General features: G+C 39.8%; 1 protein-coding gene across 1 annotated transcript in view; it reads right to left on the reverse strand.

Moving 5' to 3' along the window:
* LOC141300202 (cadherin-7) overlaps positions 1-20,024 on the reverse strand; it is a 159,573-nt gene that overhangs the window by 31,892 nt on the left and 107,657 nt on the right. The window contains exons 9-10 of the mRNA XM_073830536.1: positions 18,746-18,863; positions 17,947-18,198 (exon numbers count right to left, since the gene is read on the reverse strand). Coding sequence (XP_073686637.1) covers positions 17,947-18,198; positions 18,746-18,863 — 370 coding nt within the window. The remainder of the gene's footprint in view (positions 1-17,946; positions 18,199-18,745; positions 18,864-20,024) is intronic.

The following is a 20,024-nucleotide window of genomic DNA, read 5'->3' on the forward strand; positions in this document are numbered from 1 at the left end:
GGTGTGTTTACTGTGTTTACTGTTGTAAAGAGACGAATGCGGTGTGTTTACTGTGGTAAAGAGACGAATGTGGTGTGTTTACTGTGGTAAAGAGACGAATATGGTGTGTTTACTGTGGTAAAGAGACGAATGGTGTGTTTACTGTGGTAAAGAGACGAATGTGGTGTGTTTACTGTGGTAAAGAGACGAATGCGGTGTGTTTACTGTGGTAAAGAGACGAATGCGGTGTGTTTACTGTGGTAAAGAGACGAACATGGTGTGTTTACTGTGGTAAAGAGACGGACATGGTGTGTTTACTGTGGTAAAGAGACGAATGCGGTGTGTTTACTGTGTTTACTGTGGTAAAGAGACGAATGTGGTGTGTTTACTGTGTTTACTGTGGTAAAGAGACGAATGCGGTGTGTTTACTGTGGTAAAGAGACGAATGCGGTGTGTTTACTCTGGAGACAAACGAAGTGTGTTTACTGTGGTAAAGAGACGAACGTGGTGTGTTTACTGTGTTTACTGTGGTAAAGAGACGAATGCGGTGTGTTTACTGTGGTAAAGAGAAGAACATGGTGTGTTTACTGTGTTTACTGTGGTAAAGAGACGAATGCGGTGTGTTTACTGTGGAGACAAACGCAGTGTGTTTGCTGTGGTGAAGATACGAATGCGGTGTGTTTACTGTGTTTACTGTGGTAAAGAGACGAATGCGGTGTGTTTACTGTGGTAAAGAGATGAATGCGGTGTGTTTACTGTGGAGACAAACGAAGTGTGTTTACTGTGGTAAAGAGACGAACGTGGTGTGTTTACTGTGTTTACTGTGGTAAAGAGACGAATGCGGTGTGTTTACTGTGGTAAAGAGACGAATGCGGTGTGTTTACTGTGGTAAAGAGACGAACATGGTGTGTTTACTGTGGTAAAGAGACGAATGCGGTGTGTTTGCTGTGGTAAAGAGACGAATGCGGTGTGTTTACTGCGGTAAAGAGACGAACATGGTGTGTTTACTGTGGTAAAGAGACGAATGCGGTGTGTTTACTGTGTTTACTGTGGTAAAGAGACGAATGCGGTGTGTTTACTGTGGTAAAGAGACGAATGCGGTGTGTTTACTGTGGTAAAGAGACGAATGCGGTGTGTTTACTGTGGAGACAAACGAAGTGTGTTTACTGTGGTAAAGAGACAAACGTGGTGTGTTTACTGTGTTTACTGTGGTAAAGAGACGAATGCGGTGTGTTTACTGTGGAGACAAACGCAGTGTGTTTGCTGTGGTGAAGATACGAATGCGGTGTGTTTACTGTGTTTACTGTTGTAAAGAGACGAATGCGGTGTGTTTACTGTGGTAAAGAGACGAACATGGTGTGTTTACTGTGGTAAAGAGACGAACATGGTGTGTTTACTGTGGTAAAGAGACGAATGCGGTGTGTTTACTGTGTTTACTGTGGTAAAGAGACGAATGTGGTGTGTTTACTGTGTTTACTGTGGTAAAGAGACGAATGCGGTGTGTTTACTGTGGTAAAGAGACGAATGCGGTGTGTTTACTGTGGAGACAAACGAAGTGTGTTTACTGTGGTAAAGAGACGAACGTGGTGTGTTTACTGTGGTAAAGAGACGAATGCGGTGTGTTTACTGTGGTAAAGAGAAGAACATGGTGTGTTTACTGTGTTTACTGTGGTAAAGAGACGAATGCGGTGTGTTTACTGTGGAGACAAACGCAGTGTGTTTGCTGTGGTGAAGATACGAATGCGGTGTGTTTACTGTGTTTACTGTGGTAAAGAGACGAATGCGGTGTGTTTACTGTGGTAAAGAGACGAATGCGGTGTGTTTACTGTGGAGACAAACGCAGTGTGTTTACTGTGGTAAAGAGACGAACGTGGTGTGTTTACTGTGGTAAAGAGAAGAACATGGTGTGTTTACTGTGGTAAAGAGACGAATGCGGTGTGTTTACTGTGGTAAAGAGACGAATGCGGTGTGTTTACTGTGGTAAAGAGACGAATGCGGTGTGTTTACTGTGTTTACTGTGGTAAAGAGATGAATGCGGTGTGTTTGCTGTGGTAAAGAGACGAACGCACTGTGTTTACTGTGGTAAAGAGACGAATGCGGTGTGTTTACTGTGGAGACGAACGCAGTGTGTTTACTGTGGTAAAGAGACGAATGCGAATCCTTATATTGAAATACATAAATGTGAGTGTTATAGTCTTCACTCATATCCATTTGCGGGCTGTAAACACTTTTGCAGGTATTGCGTTAAGGTTACATCTTAATCATTAACAGACACCGTTTTAAACTATCCAGCGTTACAAAGCTCAGCTTTGTACTGACCCTCGTTTATAAAGCAGTATGGTGAGAAATGATTCGAGTAAACATGAACCCATTTAGATAGATCGGCGGTCACATTCCCTCAGTGCTGTCAGTTTACTTCTCACTCAGGGCGGGTCTATGCTAAAACACTGCTGTCTATCAACTATTGCAGGAGCTGCCTCTGTTGGTGTTACGCCACAACGACAGGCATCTGAGAACGGCTCGATATGAGAAGAGACAAATTATTTTAATTAAAGGTGCCATAGAATGCATTGAGAGAATATTTTAATTGTTCTCTGATATCTACATAGAAGGTATATGGCATAGGAAAGGGCATAAAATCTCCAGAAATGGTTTTACAGGTCCATTTACAACCTAGGATTTGCCCCTAGAATGAAATGCTCTGTTATTTGGAAGCCTCATGAATATTAATGAGCTCCACTCTGATTGGCTGTTTCACAGAGCTCAATAGCTCGCACATGGATAAAAATATAGTTTTAATTAGGAGCTCAAACCGCTTTTAATATGCGTTTTGTTGAATCTGCCGTTTTGAATCGCGGATATTTTAGTATGATTACTGTGATCGCATGTGCTCTGTGTAAAGTTACAATGCAGAGGGAGTGCTTCCTACCACACAAGTTGAGCTGCTCTTCAGTGATTCTCAAGATCTGTAAATCATTGGCCATCATCAGCGCAGTCATCTCTCTGTTTATGTGGGAAGTGAAATCCTATGTATTGCAATGTAACAGGCTTGCGCTAGCATTAAAGGTTGTATCAGCGATTTCTAGCCTAAAACATAAAGTGTCGATTTCAGCTTACCTTTCATCACGATCCGCTCGCTGCCTGCCCCATAAATTGTCTGTGAAAAAACCGCGTCTCTCTGGTCAGCCTAGGGTCCGAGATATGCCAAAAAAAACAATCGGCGCTATCAACACACCACAGATAACCAAACAGTGTTCCAACCAATCAGCGTCAGGGGTTTGGTGTTGTGGACTTTCCTACTGGTGCAGGGATGTGAGGGAGGCGGAGCGAAAGTCCACAACACCAAATCCCTGACGCTGATTGGTTGGAACACTGTTTGTTTTTGTGTGGAAAGGTTGGTAGTGCCGATTGTTTTTTTGGCATATCTCGGACCCTAGGCTGACCAGAGAGACGCGGTTTTTTCACAGACAATTTATGGGGCAGGCAGCGAGCGGATCCTGAAGAAAGGTAAGCTGAAATTGACACTTATGTTTTAGGCTAGAAATCGCTGATACAACCTTTAAGCTAACAGTGTCCCTTTAGTGGCTTGCCTTGTTTAACTGATGTACTATTGTTAGTGATGATTGGGTGATGCAAATGTTGGAGGCGTAACTATTAACGATCTCGGGGATGTTGCGTAACAGTCTGTTATGTTGGAATTGACCTATTTTTCGGTGGTCTTTTGCAAATATTTATATAGATTTATATAAGAAGGAGGAAACGATGGTGTTTGAGACTCATGGTATGTCATGTCCATGTACTGAACTGTTATTATTATTTAACTATGCCAAGGTAAATTCAGTTTTCCATTCTATGGCACCTTTAATTAAAAGAAAACTACTGGGTGGATCTTTGTCATTCTAGACACATTTCAGTTCAAACAGCTTGTAAAAGTGCATGTGGCACCGGATGACCCCTTTAAAGGTTCTCTAACTCTCTCTTAGTCTCTAGTTTAGTTATTGCCATTGTGGTAAACATATGAGAGTGGAGTAACATATCTAAAATCAAAGAAGGAGAATGGGGTTCCTCTTATGGGTCTACATAGTGCCATGACAAAGGTGCTATAGAGAACCTTTACAGATATATAGCACTTAAATTGATACCCCTATGATTGTTACAGTTGCTGGTGCTGGATGGAAGACAGGATACGACGTACGAAACAAATAGTATATTTAAAGATCTTTCAGTAGAACAGGCCGGAGCACAGAGAGACATCCACACACACTGAAACTTATACAACAATAAAGACCGACAGGGAACTCTTCTTCTTCTTCTTCTCTTTCCGGCAGTGTAGACGCTACTGGGCGTATTACTGCCCTCCACAGGTCAACTTAAACTAAATTCTTATATACAGTCCTGTATCATGCAAGAACTGGATGACTGCATCAGAGATCTGTTTATGCTTGTCACTGTGTCCAAATAAAGTAACAACAGAAAAGACTTTAAGTCCAAGTTCTGACAATTTACAAAAAAGTGTTCTCCTTTCTACATTATACTTCCTGCATTCTAAAAAAAAACATGGCCTATTGTTTCCATATTCCCACATTCACATAGACCAGAAATGTGCTTTCCTATAATATGCAAAAAATAATTTAACCCACAATGTCCCACCCTCAATCTGCTACGGGACGGAAAGGTACAAAAACATTTTTTCCTAACTTTTGGTTGAATAGAAAAATAGTGGCTGCATCCGAAATCGCATATTTCCATACTATTTAGTAGGCAAAAAGCAGTAGGCGAAGAAAAAGTATGCATGAAATCTCAAAAACCACAAAAGAGTAGGCGAGATTTACCTGGATGAAGCACTATTTCTCGCGAGATTCAGGTGTGCGTATACCTAAATATCGTTCGAATATGCCTACTTACCTACTATATAGTAGGCGAAATGGGTACGTGAGAAGAGTAACCACAAAAGAGTAAGCGAGAGATCCCCGGATGCCTACTGCGTCCCGCCCGGATTTCGAAGTACCGATCGAGGGATACTTTTCTACTTTTCTATCCCAGAAGCCCGCGGGAGATCAATACGTCATCATCAAACGTGATGGAGAACAGCAACAAGGGTGTTTTCAAAAGTGAGTAACCTTACGCTGTTCCTTGTGTCACAATCGCGTAGAACAAACTGTTAAATCGCTTAAGGTGTAACAGTATAGTATATTTGTGATTGTTCTGTAAAAACATGTTTTATATGTATAGCAAACAGGGGAGATCCAGTAAACACACGTATATTTCCAAAGTGAATGTACATAAACCACATACATCTTAAAGATGATTGTTAAATGTCTATTTAATATGTGACAGGAAAAAGTTCAAAAAGAATTGCTGATGAGCACGTAATAGACATATGAGTGTTGTGTGCTGTTACAGTAGAATTCACTGTTGTCAACACTGTTTACTTTATATGAATGGAATGTAAATAAACGCTCTTTATTAATATAAATAAATAGATAAATAGAGGAGCATTTGTGTTGGATAAAATGCAGTGTTGAGCACATGAATCACAGAGGTGACTTGAACGTTTTCTAGATGTTACAGGGACAGGACGTGATGGACGGCAGAGACAGGTGAAGGTGGACACGGTGGTCAGCTGCTTCATCAGAATAAAGCTGCAGAATTGACCTTATGCACGGAGCGTTCTTTAGAACTTCCGCATAAAGATAAGCCAGCTCGTAAACTTCCGCTGAAGCTCATTTTATATGTGCTATATATTAGGTGGACACTCTTGAGACTGATCTAGTGCCTCGTTCTTATCAGAAACTGAGAAAAATTATAATTGCAATTATAAACAATGTTAGCGGCATGAACATTCAGTTTCATATTATTTAACAACAATTTAAATGCGGAGCCTGGCAATACCATAACGTTACTTACCCTATATGCATAGTTGTACATTTAAATGCTGACAGCTAAACACTATCATAACTTGTTTAAGCTAACGTTAGCTAGCTATCATATTTCTCTTCAAGGACATTTTAATCGTATTCTTGATAATCACTAACTTGCCTTCATAGTCATGAACACATTTTTAAAATCTTGCAATATTTCAAAGCCTTTATTATTTTCTAACTCCACAGCTGTGAAATAAAATGTATTTCAAGGACTCACTTTTCATTCATAAAAAGGGCATCGGAAAAAATGACTTTTCACGGAAAACACCGTCTATTTTTGGCTAAATTAATATGGAATTACCCCATATAACCAATAGATGGCAGCAGAGGATTTATTTATTATGCAGCTGTCTCCCTATATTTTTCAAGACGTCTTGCTTTCGATTTATTATAAAATACTAGTATAATAAATTGTAGTACTTTTACCTTTTACTTTTATAGTATAGCAAGTGCAGAAAGTCATTAAGCTCACACACAAACAGCCTATAAGGGTGAATTATGTAAATACTAATATATAGTTCACTACAAATACGTTAAATATTTATGGTAGGCTATAATAATTTAAAAAAATGCACTAATTATGAATCGATAGGAATTTGAAATATTTTCTTAAATTGAACAACTACATCTTTTAAGTTTTATCTTGAACTGTAAAATCTATCAAATAGCCTATATTTAACCAACACAAATTTGTTACTGCTGTAGTTTTGTTATCTGAATTAAGTCTGAATCATTTAAGCTCTTTTTTGACATCAGTTTGTCAGCTGTTTGGTCCGGTTATTACTGTCAATCATAGCAATGACTCGCGCATATTTAGCCGCGATTTACTCCAATTTTTTTTAAACTGGCATTTGTCATTCTTGAAACGGTATACATGGATGTTTGGTCCTCTTAAGACAAACAACACTTTTCACCTATTGCGAATCGATTATGTAGAGAAAACGAACAAAGTATGCTCATATTACGGCAGAGTACAGTTGACCGGAAATGACTTAGCTGGCTTGACTGAACAAGGAAGTAATCCGTGCATATGGTCAATTGGCACAGCTGTTGATGGCAGTTGTTATTTACAGGCTGTGAACACATGATTGTCAGAACAATTACTTTGAATAAAGCTTTGTTTAATGTGTCTTTGACTTGTATTTATTTAACATCAAGGTTACTTTTATTTATTCTTTTACAAATGTATTCATGTTTCTTGTTGTCAGTTAATAAAATATAGCATTAATTCATTACTTGACTGTGAATTGAGATGTATTCACATTGACTGCATAGTCATGAATATGTCATGCATATGGTGTATTAAAAAATGCATGTAGTTCATTTGACTAAAAATATAATTAATTAGTGGTTAGCATTTATCAGTATTATTGTTCATAAGAGTTGGTGTTGTCTAGCAATGCATTCCGAGGTCATCTTTAATTTCTAAGTAATACTTAAATCTTTCGAGTGTAAAATCAAAAGTCTTCTCCAAAGACATGATCTTCCAGCAGCTGATTGACGTCTCCTTTGTGCAGATATTGCAAACATTGCAAACAAGGAGGGCAACGTACTAGGTAGGGTTGTCGTGATGCCATTGGGTGTTCTGTGCATCTGTCGCCTTTATTTTATTTTATTATCACTGCAGAACTTATAAGTACATACAACCGCAGGAAAAGATAGTAGGCTGTTTTATCAGTAAAAAATCATAATGACAGAAAAAACTGTAAAGGGTTTGCGTATATGTGATTCTCTACACGTGAAAAAAAAGATTAAATATCTTTAAATTATCGTAATATTCATTTAATCATAATGCATTAAAATTGCATGTGTTGTTTTTTGCTATTTATAATCCTCGGGGATGAAACAAGAGAAATCCAACAATAAAAAGAGGAAAACAAAGGAGATTTCGAGCCAGTTTTGCACGTGGATAAACAATTTTGCACATAAATAAATTAAAAACATATTCAAGTGGTTACGATTTTAGGTTTTCGTAATAAAAAATAACATCTTTAAGGATTAAACTGGGTTATAGCCTAAAAACGTACTACAATCATAAAGGTATCTGTTTCTTCTAGAAGACCACAAATTGAGAAATTTGATCAACATCATAATATATACAAATAGATAAATTAAACCTGTCGCTCATATCTTTTAAATTGTTGCTCTTGTTTTAACGTCGTAGATCACATGATAACGTCATCATGGCGGATCGCATTCATACTCAATGAGATTTGGCTGTAGAGTAGGTACTCTTTTAGCGCTTGTTAAGTACCTACTTATTGAAATTAAGTACCTACTCATTAAGTATGCCATTTCGGATGCAGCCTGAGTCTACCCTTGATTTCCTTTTCCCATCCTTTCTGCCATTCTTTTATTAAGCATTCTTTAACCCTTTCCCTCAGATCCACCCTCCCCAAGGGTATATGAATATCTATTTCTGTTCCTAGGCTCTCTTTGGCTATGTAGTCTGCTTGCTCATTCCCTAACACCCCAGCATGCCCAGGCACCCAACAGAAAGTGATATTGCAAGCAAACCCAACTCTAAAGAAAACACTTAATATGTAATTTACAATATCAGGGCGAGCTTCAGATTTTCCTGCTCTTAAAGTTTCCAGGGCTGCTGCAGAGTCAGAACAGATAAGAGCTTCTCTCCGGCTGGCTTCTTCAATCCACCATAATGCCCACAGAATTGCCATTAGCTCAGCAGCAAGAACAGAGCTACCATTTGAAATACATCGTCCAATTTTCATTCCTAGTTTCTCTACATACACCCCAAACCCAGATCTTCCATTAACTGGATCTCTAGACCCATCTGTAAAAATGATTATATTGTTCGGATTAATTGAATCAAGATATTTAACTATTTTTGGTATCATTTCCGTCTTATCTTTTTCATGGAGAAAAGCAAACTCAATTTTCAACTCAGGCATTACCCAGTATGGCATAGGTAACCATCTTGTATGCTTTGCAAGATCTCCTTTTTCCACTCCCATCTTCCTAACCCATTGATTTACATTTACAAAAAAATTATTATATTTCCTATTTCCATCAACCTCTTTCAACAGACACCTTGCTGGAAATGCATCATTACAACCACTCAGTTTTACCCGACAGGGAACTCATGACAAAGACAGACTTATAAAGGCTAACTAATAATGACAGACAGGTGAACCAGATTACGCTAACAAGGACTAAAGCAAACTAGACAGATCGACGGGGGGAGACAATGGGAGAAACAAAGTAGACAAACAGACACATGCTACTGGTAGAGAGATGGTTGTAACAAAGAGGGAGCTTTAAGCCCATCAGAGTGGGTTAGGGGTAAGGGTTAACATTCAACTGTAAACAAGTAATTAATATGAAGTAATGCCGGTGTCAATTAAACATACCTGAACTAGCTAATCAAAGTACAGGATTATTAGAACCGTCCAGACAGGTGTTGTGGAGCAAGTTTCTCCAAAAAGGAACAGGATTAGACATCCCAACTTGTACATGATCTGCTTGGTTAAATATAGGTAAACAAATGTCCCCTCCCCTGCTCAAAAATCTGTTAACAAATGGCCACAGTTACACTCTCACACCAGTGAGAGAAACCCTGTACCAACTGATCACGGTGTGAGAGAAAACACTACACTCTGTATGGCTGCATTTTTGAGGGGAATTCTGACTTAAAGTTATAATTTCACTAATGGTAGCTTCGTACCAGTGGCTCCTCAGACAAGCACACACAGCAGGGTAAAACTAACCTGTCTCATGAATAAATCTAGACCACTTAACTTCGTGATTGCTATCGGGGATGTGAAGAGACTTTTAACCAGCATAATTGTCTTTATGTTTCATGTTCAGAAAAAAAAAAAAAATTTAATAATGGAATATAAAGAGCATAAAGTGTGAAATTGTGCGATAGATACAGAGTAGCAGCACGCTGGTATTTACTAGTCTCGTGCAGCGAGACCTGCAACATGAAATGAGGACTACAGCTTTTTTTGATCAAGAACCACCCACCTATACAGGAAGAGAATTTCTGATTTTCACATAAGAAATTCAGAAGTTCTAAGGCATACATATTTTTTTCTCAGTAGAAACACAAATCCATCTAATTGCATTTTAGAGACATTGAGAAATTAGTAAAAGCCTCTTGTGGAATTTTTATAGTAACATTTCTTGTAAGCCCCCATCGACATCTCACTCATTCTGCTACATCCCTTCTCATACATTACAGCTGAAAATAATCAACAACCAAATGTCAACCAGCAAATGCCTAATGATCCACCATCCATCAATGTCCCAGCTGGGAGAGTGAAATATTACTCAGTGAAAGCAATATTTCACTGCAATGTTTTAGTGGAAACTGAAGCTTCTAGATAGTAAGGAATGCATTTACACAAGATTATGGAGATTAAAAAAAGAACAATGCTCTAATCTTAACTGTATCCATCAGTTTATCTTCTACAGTCATTTATTACCTTGTTTATTAAATGTAAAATTGTGCAAAAACTCTCCCTTGCCATTGATTTTGCATCTTTATTTGCATCCATGATATTTTTTTACTGAGCAATTGCTGTAATTAAATTGTGCAAATGATCCATCATGAGCAATCAATAAGAAATGGGTAAATGTTTAGGTTTCTATCTTTGTGTCACGTGTACATAATTAAAATGAAGTGAGGCTCAGATCCTCCCCCTTCCCCATTATTACTAGTACCCAAACTAAGAAAAAATAACTCTAACTAATCAATACTTTTGGCAGACTAAAAAGAAGACAGATGTCTGTTATAATACTGAGTTAAATCAGTTGAATTGATCTCTCCACTATTTTTAAATCAATCCAGGATAAGGAATGCAGGGTAGAATGGATTGTTTCTGCAACAGAGTTCCCATTAAGAAATGTTGGTGCTGGATAACATGTCTGAGAATTATTAGACAAACAGGAACAAAATCTAGTTGTTGGTGTCACATTTTTGTAACTAGGCACAGTATGCCAGGGGTTGGCAATCTATGGATAATCACTGGCACGCGAGCAATAGGGAATATTGCATACCGACATACATTCCTCATAATCACACAACCTGTTAGGCTCCAGCAAACCATTTGCGTGACTGTTGCACACACAAACGCTTCAAACACTTTACGGGGGCAGCCTAATGGTTAGAGAGTCAGACTTGTAACCCAAAGGTTACGGGTTCGAGTCTCAGGTCCGGCAGGGATTGTAGGTGGGGGGAGTGAATGTACAGCACTCTCTCCACCATCAACACCACAACTGAGGTGAGATCCTCTGCCCTGCCCCCGCAGCAACCCGCTTGCAAAAAACACACACTTAATCACACTATATAGCCAAATGAAATGCATGCTTTCAATTTCCGCATCTTTACATATTTTATTATTATTATTATGAGGAAATAATAACAAGGAAGTTGTTAGCGATCACAATACAAATTACAGTGAACTCCAGACGAATTACATGAACTAGTTCGTTTACATTAATAAATGAGGCATACAAAAACAGCAGAAAAAAGTCAAAATAATTTTAATTAAATTAGATTAAATAAACTACTCCAAATATGCACTTTTCATGGTTTTACCATAACGAACAGAGCTTGGAACAAAAAAACAAGAGAATATATTTTTTTCCATCGAAATACGAACGTACAATACAAAGCCTAGTATACATTATAAATAACAGTTTATCATTCAAATACATTGGGAATATGGAAACACTTGGATTTGTGCCGAATTACAGAGGTACGTGAGCCAGTGATGCGCGGGTTGATCCAAAATGAGCGGGTGCCTGCGGTCATCCGAAAATATTTTTAATGATATTCGGGTCGCGGTCGGTCGGGTCGTTTGAAATAAAGAGGCCAATTAAACCTTTGTAATTTATATGGTATGCTACTAGACACTTCTCTATGAAATACATAGGCCTACACTTTTTTGGCTGAATAATATGTACCTTTTGAATGTTGAGTGTTATTAACTGTTGAATAAATGCTTTCGTGGGACAAAATGCCCGATTTCCCAACACGTTGAACTGAGCAATGCCACTGTACCATTTTAATAGGCTACTTTTAAACGCATATCGCTCAGTAATGTCAGCTTTATGTATTTTCTGAGAGGGGGTGTGATTTTTGTTGGGAAAGTCGGGGGAGAGACGCACACTTCGATTAGACTGGATAAACACATGCAGCATCTTAATTGTTAAAAAAAATGGTATTCCTAATAAATGTCTCAAATATTTTGATTATGTCCAATGCTTCTCTTTCTTTTTGGAATTATTTGACACATTTCACTGTCTTTTCAAATGCCTAGGTCTTTTTAATTTCCTTAATTATAAAATTTCTAGCACTATTTTTAAACCTTTATTCAAGCAATAATATATACATTATCTCATGTTGTTACATGTATCCTTGTCTGCCTTGGTTTTGCACTGTTTCTGTTTTGGTTTCTCCCTTCTGGTTTCCCCCTGTCTCTGTGATCATTTGGTTTAGTCCTTGTTTAGTGTCATCTGTATCACCTGTGTTCAATCTTTAGTTACCCTTTATAAGTCATTTGCCCTTTTGTGTCATTGAGTCGTCTTGAAGTTATGTTGTCAGTGTATCTCCTACTTTAAATTTATTGAATAAGTGTGTGGATTCACTCCTGCTTCATCGAGTTGTCACTCAGGCTCTGCATCTGTCAGCGACTCATAACAGAAGACGACACCTGCCGCCACGCCGGTGCCTACATGCAAGATGGCAGCAACGCCCGAGTCTGCACTTAAGATGGCTGGAATGCCCGAGTCTGCACGCAAGATGGCTGCAATGCCCGAGTCTGCACGCAAGATGGCTGCAACGCCCGAGTCTGCGCGCAAGATGGCTGCAACGCCCGAGTCCGCACGCAAGATGGCTGCAACGCCCGAGTCCGCACGCAAGATGGCAGCAAAGCCTGAGTCTGCATGCAAGATGGCTGCAACACCAGAGTCAGTATGCAAGATGGCAGCAACGCCCGAGTCTGCACTTAAGACGGCTGGAACGCCCGAGTCTGCACGCAAGATGGCTGCAATGCCCGAGACTGCACTCAAGATGGCTGCAATGCCCGAGTCTGCATGCAAGATGGCTGCAATGCCCGAGTCTGCACGCAAGATGGCTGCAATGCCCGAGTCCGCACGCAAGATGGCGGCAAAGCCTTAGTCTGCATGCAAGATGGCTGCAACACCAGAGTCAGTATGCAAGATGGATGCAACGCCTGAGTCAGTATGCAAGATGGCTGGAATGCCCGAGTCTGCACGCAAGATGGCTGCAATGCCCGAGTCTGCACGCAAGATGGCTGCAATGCCCGAGTCCGCACGCAAGATGGCGGCAAAGCCTGAGTCTGCATGCAAGATGGCTGCAATGCCCGAGTCAGTATGCAAGATGGCTGCAACGCCTGAGTCAGTATGCAAGATGGCTGCAACGCCCGAGTCAGTATGCAAGATGGCTGCAACGCCCCAGTCAGTATGCAAGATGGCTGCAACGCCCCAGTCAGTATGCAAGATGGCCTCTGTTCCTGTTTTCCCGGCCGAGATGGCCGCTGTTCCTGATTTCCCGGCCAAGATGGCCTCTGTTCCTGATTTCCCGGCCAAGATGGCCTCTGTTCCTGTTTTCCCGTCTGAGATGGCTGCTGTTCCTGAGTTTCCGGCCAAGATGGCCGATGTTCCTGAGTTTCCGGCCAAGATGGCTGCTGTTCCTGAGTTTCCGGCCAAGAGGGCCGCTATTCCTGAATTCCTGGCCAAGAGGGCCGCTATTCCTGAGTTCCCGGCCAAGATGGCTGCTGTTCCTGAGTATCCGGCCAAGAGCGGTGCGATTAATATTATGGACATGGCGCTCCTTCTGGAGTTCTCCGCACCTGTCCTCTGTCCAGAATCTCCGCTGGTCCTGCCCAGCCGTCCAGAGCCTCCAATGGTTCCACCCAGCCGTCCAGAGCCTCCACTGGTTCCGCCCAGCTGTCCAGAGCCTCCGATGGTTCCGCCCAGCCATCCAGAGCCTCCAGTGACCACTCCTTCAGAGCTCCCTCCAGAACTTCCTCCAGAGCCCACTCTGCCAGAGTGACCCACCATGGCAACGAGAACTGTCTGCTCGGCCGTGGTCTCCTGACCCACCATGGCCACGAGAACTGTCTGCTCGGCCGTGGTCTCCTGACCCACCATGGCCACGAGAACTGTCTGCTCGGCCGTGGCCTCCTGACCCACCATGGCCACGTGAAACGTCTACCCGGTCGTGGCCTCCTGACCCGCCATGGCCAAGTGAACTGTCTACCTGGCCAGGGCCTCCTGATCCCCCTGACCTGCCTTGTCTCCCTGATCCGCCCTGGAGGCTCTCCCTGTTTATGTCATCCTGGTCCCATATCAGCCTCCAGGGCGCCCACCCTCCCTCGCCGGTAGTATTGTCACGGCGCGGGATGCGCCTACCGGGAGGGGGGAGTAATGTTACACGTATCCTTGTCTGCCTTGGTTTTGCACTGTTTCTGTTTTGGTTTCTCCCTTCTGGTTTCCCCCTGTCTCTGTGATCATTTGGTTTAGTCCTTGTTTAGTGTCATCTGTATCACCTGTGTTCAATCTTTAGTTACCCTTTATAAGTTATTTGCCCTTTTGTGTCATTGCGTCATGTTGTCAGTGTATCTCCTGCTTTAAATTTATTAAATACGTGTGTGGATTCACTCCTGCTTCATCGAGTTGTCACTCAGGCTCTGCATCTGTCAGCGACTCATAACACATGTATATGCTTGTTTAAAACCAGGGATTAAAAACGAATTCCAAGTAAAAACGGTATTTTTCTTTACATTTCCAGAGAGCGAAACGAACGAAATTAAACATTACTTAATAAATTCAAAGCACTATAATTTCCTTATTCATTTGATACAACTATTATAGCTATACAATTAATATAGGCTATATAAAATAATATTATTTTGGCATATTCGTGATTCCTGAATTTATATATGAGAACTTAGTTTTGAAGTGCATTCGTTATGTTTGTATAAGAAAATTCCTTAACCTAGCCTATTAAGTTGATTTAATATTCTTGATCATTTTTAGAAGAAGTTAAAAATGAAGAAAAAAGGAATTAGCTTGTAGTCTATATATATTTAGGGCTATAGGCTAATCTTTTTCTTAACTTCTATTACACTGTAGATCGAAATAAAATAATTCTTGATCATATTTAACATCGGAGAATCACTGACATAATTTAGAGTACTTCGAAAACTAAACTATTTAAATCTGTATAAAGGAAAGACAAAATAAATCACAACAAGAACAATCTGTATTTTTCTTGTAATCAAGAACATTTATTAAATAAATCGCCAATATTAAACATGCGGGTCAGGAAGCTGGTCGAGTACAATATTTTATTTATTTTTTTGCGGTCCAAGTTTAGATGAAAACGTCGGTCGGGTTCGGGTTGTTTATACATTGACCCGCACATCACTGACGTGAGCCCAACGCCTGGTATTTTTAGTTTTGCTTTGTTTTGGTTTCTTAACTTAGTTTCATTCTGAATACCGTTACATTTAGGCTAAACGATACGTTTTGGAGTCAGGGTAACTAACTTATAGCTATGTTTATAGTGTTTATAATGTTAATACATAATAATATTTCGCTTGATTTGGTATTATTTCTGATATTACACTTTCTCTCTAAACATTCCGATGCTCATTAAATGCGCTTGGAGACAAGTACTGCTCACTGCAGAGCCAAATGGCCTCCAGCTCCACCTCTCTTGATGTCCAGCTCCACCTCTGAGTGAACAAATGGGTGGAGTTAAGGTTAGGGATAGGGTAAGGGGTAGGGTTAGGGTTTGGTTAGCTCCTCCCATATGGCTCTGCAGCGAGCACCCTCTCCTTGGAGAGAGTGGGTTAAGCAGTAAGCAATCAATGAGAGCGATTTTGAACTTAAAAAAAGCTTTAAAAATCCCGCTCAAATTAAGCACTGGTGGAAACGATGCCATCGTCCATCGCGATGTTTCACATTAGACATCATACGATGCCAAATTGATCGACATCGCCCAACCCTAGTATGGGTCACCATACTTGGCCTCACGTCACCTCCTTTCCTTTTACAAATCAATGCTGAGCCATGCTTTTGCATAGGTCAAGTCTTTTTTGCTTCATTCACGCCACGCAATTGAGGCCATGACAGCTTACAGTTTATTCTGCATTTGTTGCTCTGAGCAATAAATAAATTACCACTGTAAATGCTGATTATTTTTAAGTCGGTATACAAAGTTCTTGCACACACAAATCACAATGACAGTGTTGTGTGAAACATCATTCCCAAACACATACAGTGGTGTTCAGTAGAGTTACACTGTAAATCTGTTATTCAAAGTCTAATTTAAACATTTAAATAAGTTTAGAAAAAGCTTCAAAAACAATTTGTGAAAAAATGCTCTAGAAATATTTAAGATTTTGCACTTTTTGTTTGTGTAATAATCAAATACAATTTTTTTTTACCCCTGAACATTTAAAAATGATTATGCACTGTATATAAAAATGGGGGCTTACTGGATTAAGGCTAGAACAGCTGTGGCTACTGGGTTAGTCTCGAAATGTTGTCTAAATGTCTGATGCATATGGTACACTTAACTGGAAACACTTCAGAAATGTCGAAGTCGTCATCTGATTAGTTGAATTTGATCGGATTTCCGGGAGACGCGAGTATCGCGTTTATTTTCGGTCCGCCGGGAAACAAAGCGCAGACTGATTTACTCAGTGTTTTGCTAAAAGCTGCTTATGCAGACGCCATTGTTGTTATACACTTTTGCAACGTTCGCGAACAAATAACTGACTTACTGCTTGTTCTCCCTGTTCTTCGTTGACTTTCAATGCTGGTTATTTCAATGACTGACTAATTGAATGAAACGAACTGTGATTGGTTGTTTAACTTGTCGGTCAAACGGCCTTATGGGCGGGCCTTGAAAGCTGCCATGGATTTCAGACCTTCACAGCACACACAGCCCTCCATGGGCATGACAGTTGGGTTCTATGTCAAATCATGTGAGTTCTCCTCTCGATTACAGAGTTATCATGCTTCAACCTAGAGTTCCATAATGCAGTCATATCAGGTTGCTAGGCTTCTTTGGCCAATATTGTTGTGCTTCAGATACTGGTCACGCTGGAGGCGTTTCCTCATTGTGACCACTACTGTTACGGAGTGCCCGGTAACCCCACCAGAGGGCACTCCAGTATGGACTCTTTATGTTTTGTGTTGTCTCTACCTACGATGTTTCACCCTTGTCTGTGTGTCACGTTCTGATTGGTTCCCCGGTTCCATGTGTCAGTTTCACATTTGTTGGTTTTGTCATGTGCCCCTGTGTGTTTGGTATATAAGTCACTACCCCACACTTCTGTTTTGCTGATTGTTGTGTAGCCCTTTTGCATTTCCTTTGTTCCTTGTTCTTGTTTAAATTCCTAGCCTTGTCTTTGTGTTTTGATCCTGGACTGTTTCCTTGTTTATTGAATCTTGCCGCCTGCCCTGACCATCTCGCCTGTTTACCGGATTACCTTTGATATTTCTGTTTGCTGTTTCTGACCCTGCCTGTTTGACTACGTCTACCAATAAAGCAAGCATTTGGATCCACATCTCAACCCTCTCCGTTACAAGTACATAGGATGCAGTGTCTCGTTCCCTCTTAGAGAACCATGGTTAGATGCATAACCTGAGACATTTTATCATCATTTAATCACTCTCATGTATTTTTTATGTGCGACACACAACCAGTGATTTTGCAAAAAGCTGTTCTTGTACATATAACACAAGAATTATTATATTATATTATATTAAGGCTTCTATTACAATACGATTTTTTCCCTTCCATCCTAGCTCCATCATACGTGTGTGAGAACTTTGGATACAGAGGGAAGGCAATGTAATCACACCACAGGAGAAAACAACAGAGCTGATAGTAGATGCACACAATGAAAATGAAGGTATAAATTAATTGTGAACATCAATTCAACAGCAGTAAATATAATTTTTTTGGAGAACTGTCCTCACTTTTATTGTAAAATCAGTTTCTACACTGTTTGATGTTGTGCCATCGCAGTCTTACCCAGAAGAGTGATGATGCAGCCCAGTATAGCAAGCAGTGCTCCAGTGCTGAGACCCGCAGGAAGTGAGAAAGCCTCGGCACCACACGCCTGAGCAACTCCGTCCACATCACAGTCACACACTCGCACGGAAAGAGTGTTAGTGCTGCTCAAAGCTGGACTTCCACTGTCCACAATCAACACTGGTAACAGGTACAGGGACTGCTCTTGCCGCCGGAAACCAGCACGTTTAGTCAGCACTGATGCAGTGTTATCTGAGGTGAGAGGGAGGGCCAAACGTCAAGGTTAACAATGTGCACTGTGACATTAGCTGTTAGGATCTATTAACATGTCAAGAGGGTTAGATTAGATGAAAACTAAAACTACTGACACCAAATGGATGGGTGGAGGAATGGACACATGAATAGATGAATGACGGGGGGAAAAAAGTATTTGCTTCATAAATAGAAAAGAACATATGTACAAAACATTGAGCACCATTTATATGTAACTTCACAGTCAATAGACCAAATCCCTAATATCCTGGTCACATTTTTCTAAATAATAAATAATTTTATAATAATAATAATAATAATAATAATAAATTATAATAAGATAGACTGGGCCTGTCAAGCTCCAGTTTTTTTTTTTTTTTAAAGTCAGATTGATTTGTCTACAGATTTGCATGATTATAGAATTTATTTAATTAACTCACTGTTAATGTTGCATTGTTTAACATTTGAACAACTACTTCAGTTTTGCTGTCACAAATGGATTATACAAACAATATCTGTAATTTTCTCATGTTTTTGCAGAGTTTACCTTTATTATCTCTGAGGGTGAAGTTGTTATTATTGGCAGCAGAGAAAGCGAGAGAGAAATAGAAACGATGGCCACTGGGAGGCTCATCTTTATCCACAGCACTGATCGTCTGAATGACCTGTCACCAGCCACAAGAAGATAAAAAGAGCTTGTCAAAACATAGCTGTCGCTTGCCTTTCAAGGTTGAGTGTTTAAATGACTAATGTTAGTTAACAGAGCAATTTTCAGAGCAAAAAAAAGTACAAAATGTATACTGTGATATATCACAAAATTTCATGTTGTTTTCAGGATTCTGAAGATTTTAATCACAATTTAATTTGATCACAATTCCATATAGTCATTTTTTTTTTTTTTTTTTTTTTTTTTTTTTGCTATGGTGAAATGCCTTATCCAAAATAAAAGTAATGGTCTTGGGACAGTTCACACAGAACATGTTTTTGTATTTTACTGCTTTGCTTTTCCATAGTTTTTTTATGTATGTGCTAGACATCACTTGTGCCTGACATTCAAAAACAGCAGATTTATGTTCATGTTAAAAGCAGGTGTACATCAGATCAATAAATTCATAGAAAAATGAACCATCCATTTTTCAAACAGCTTGTACTACGTAGGGTTGAATGAGTTCTAACATGAAATCCAAAATGTCTGGAATCAAACAGCACTATAAGCATCTGTTTCAAACAACTGTTACTATGGTAGCTGCTGAAAAAAAAGTCATTTTTAAAAGAAGAATGTATCTTTTTTGTGGATACATTACTACAGAGCTATAAGACTAATTTTGCTCGTTGAAGCTGGTCAGTTTTGGGTTTTTCAGTTTTGTGGCATGATTTATCAAAGTGAGTGGTTATTTGGCAGGATGTTTAAGGCTGATCTCAGAAGGAGAATATTTTAAGCAGATCTAAATCTTTATGTCTGAGACAAAAATCAATACTGTGTAATTAACTTATGAGGACATTGTTCTCTCACAAAGAGGATACATGATTCAGCCAACTTGGCATTGATCTAGGTAATGTTTTACAAATTATAGCACAGGAGTCATTGCAGGACTACACTTTTGGATGACGGGAAAGAGACGGATTGTCAAAAATAAATAAACAAATAAATACACACACACACACACACACACACACACACACACACACACACACACATAAAGCTGAAAGGTTAACTAAATCTGACATTAATGTACAAACAACTGTGTGCAAGTCAGCTGGGGTTTTATGATTTTAAAAGCTTGAAATGAATAGCAAAATATGAACTTGTAACACAGTGTCCTAAC

Source organism: Garra rufa, chromosome 24 (assembly GCF_049309525.1).
Source record: "Garra rufa chromosome 24, GarRuf1.0, whole genome shotgun sequence".
In the NCBI taxonomy this organism is placed as follows: Eukaryota; Metazoa; Chordata; class Actinopteri; order Cypriniformes; family Cyprinidae; genus Garra; species Garra rufa.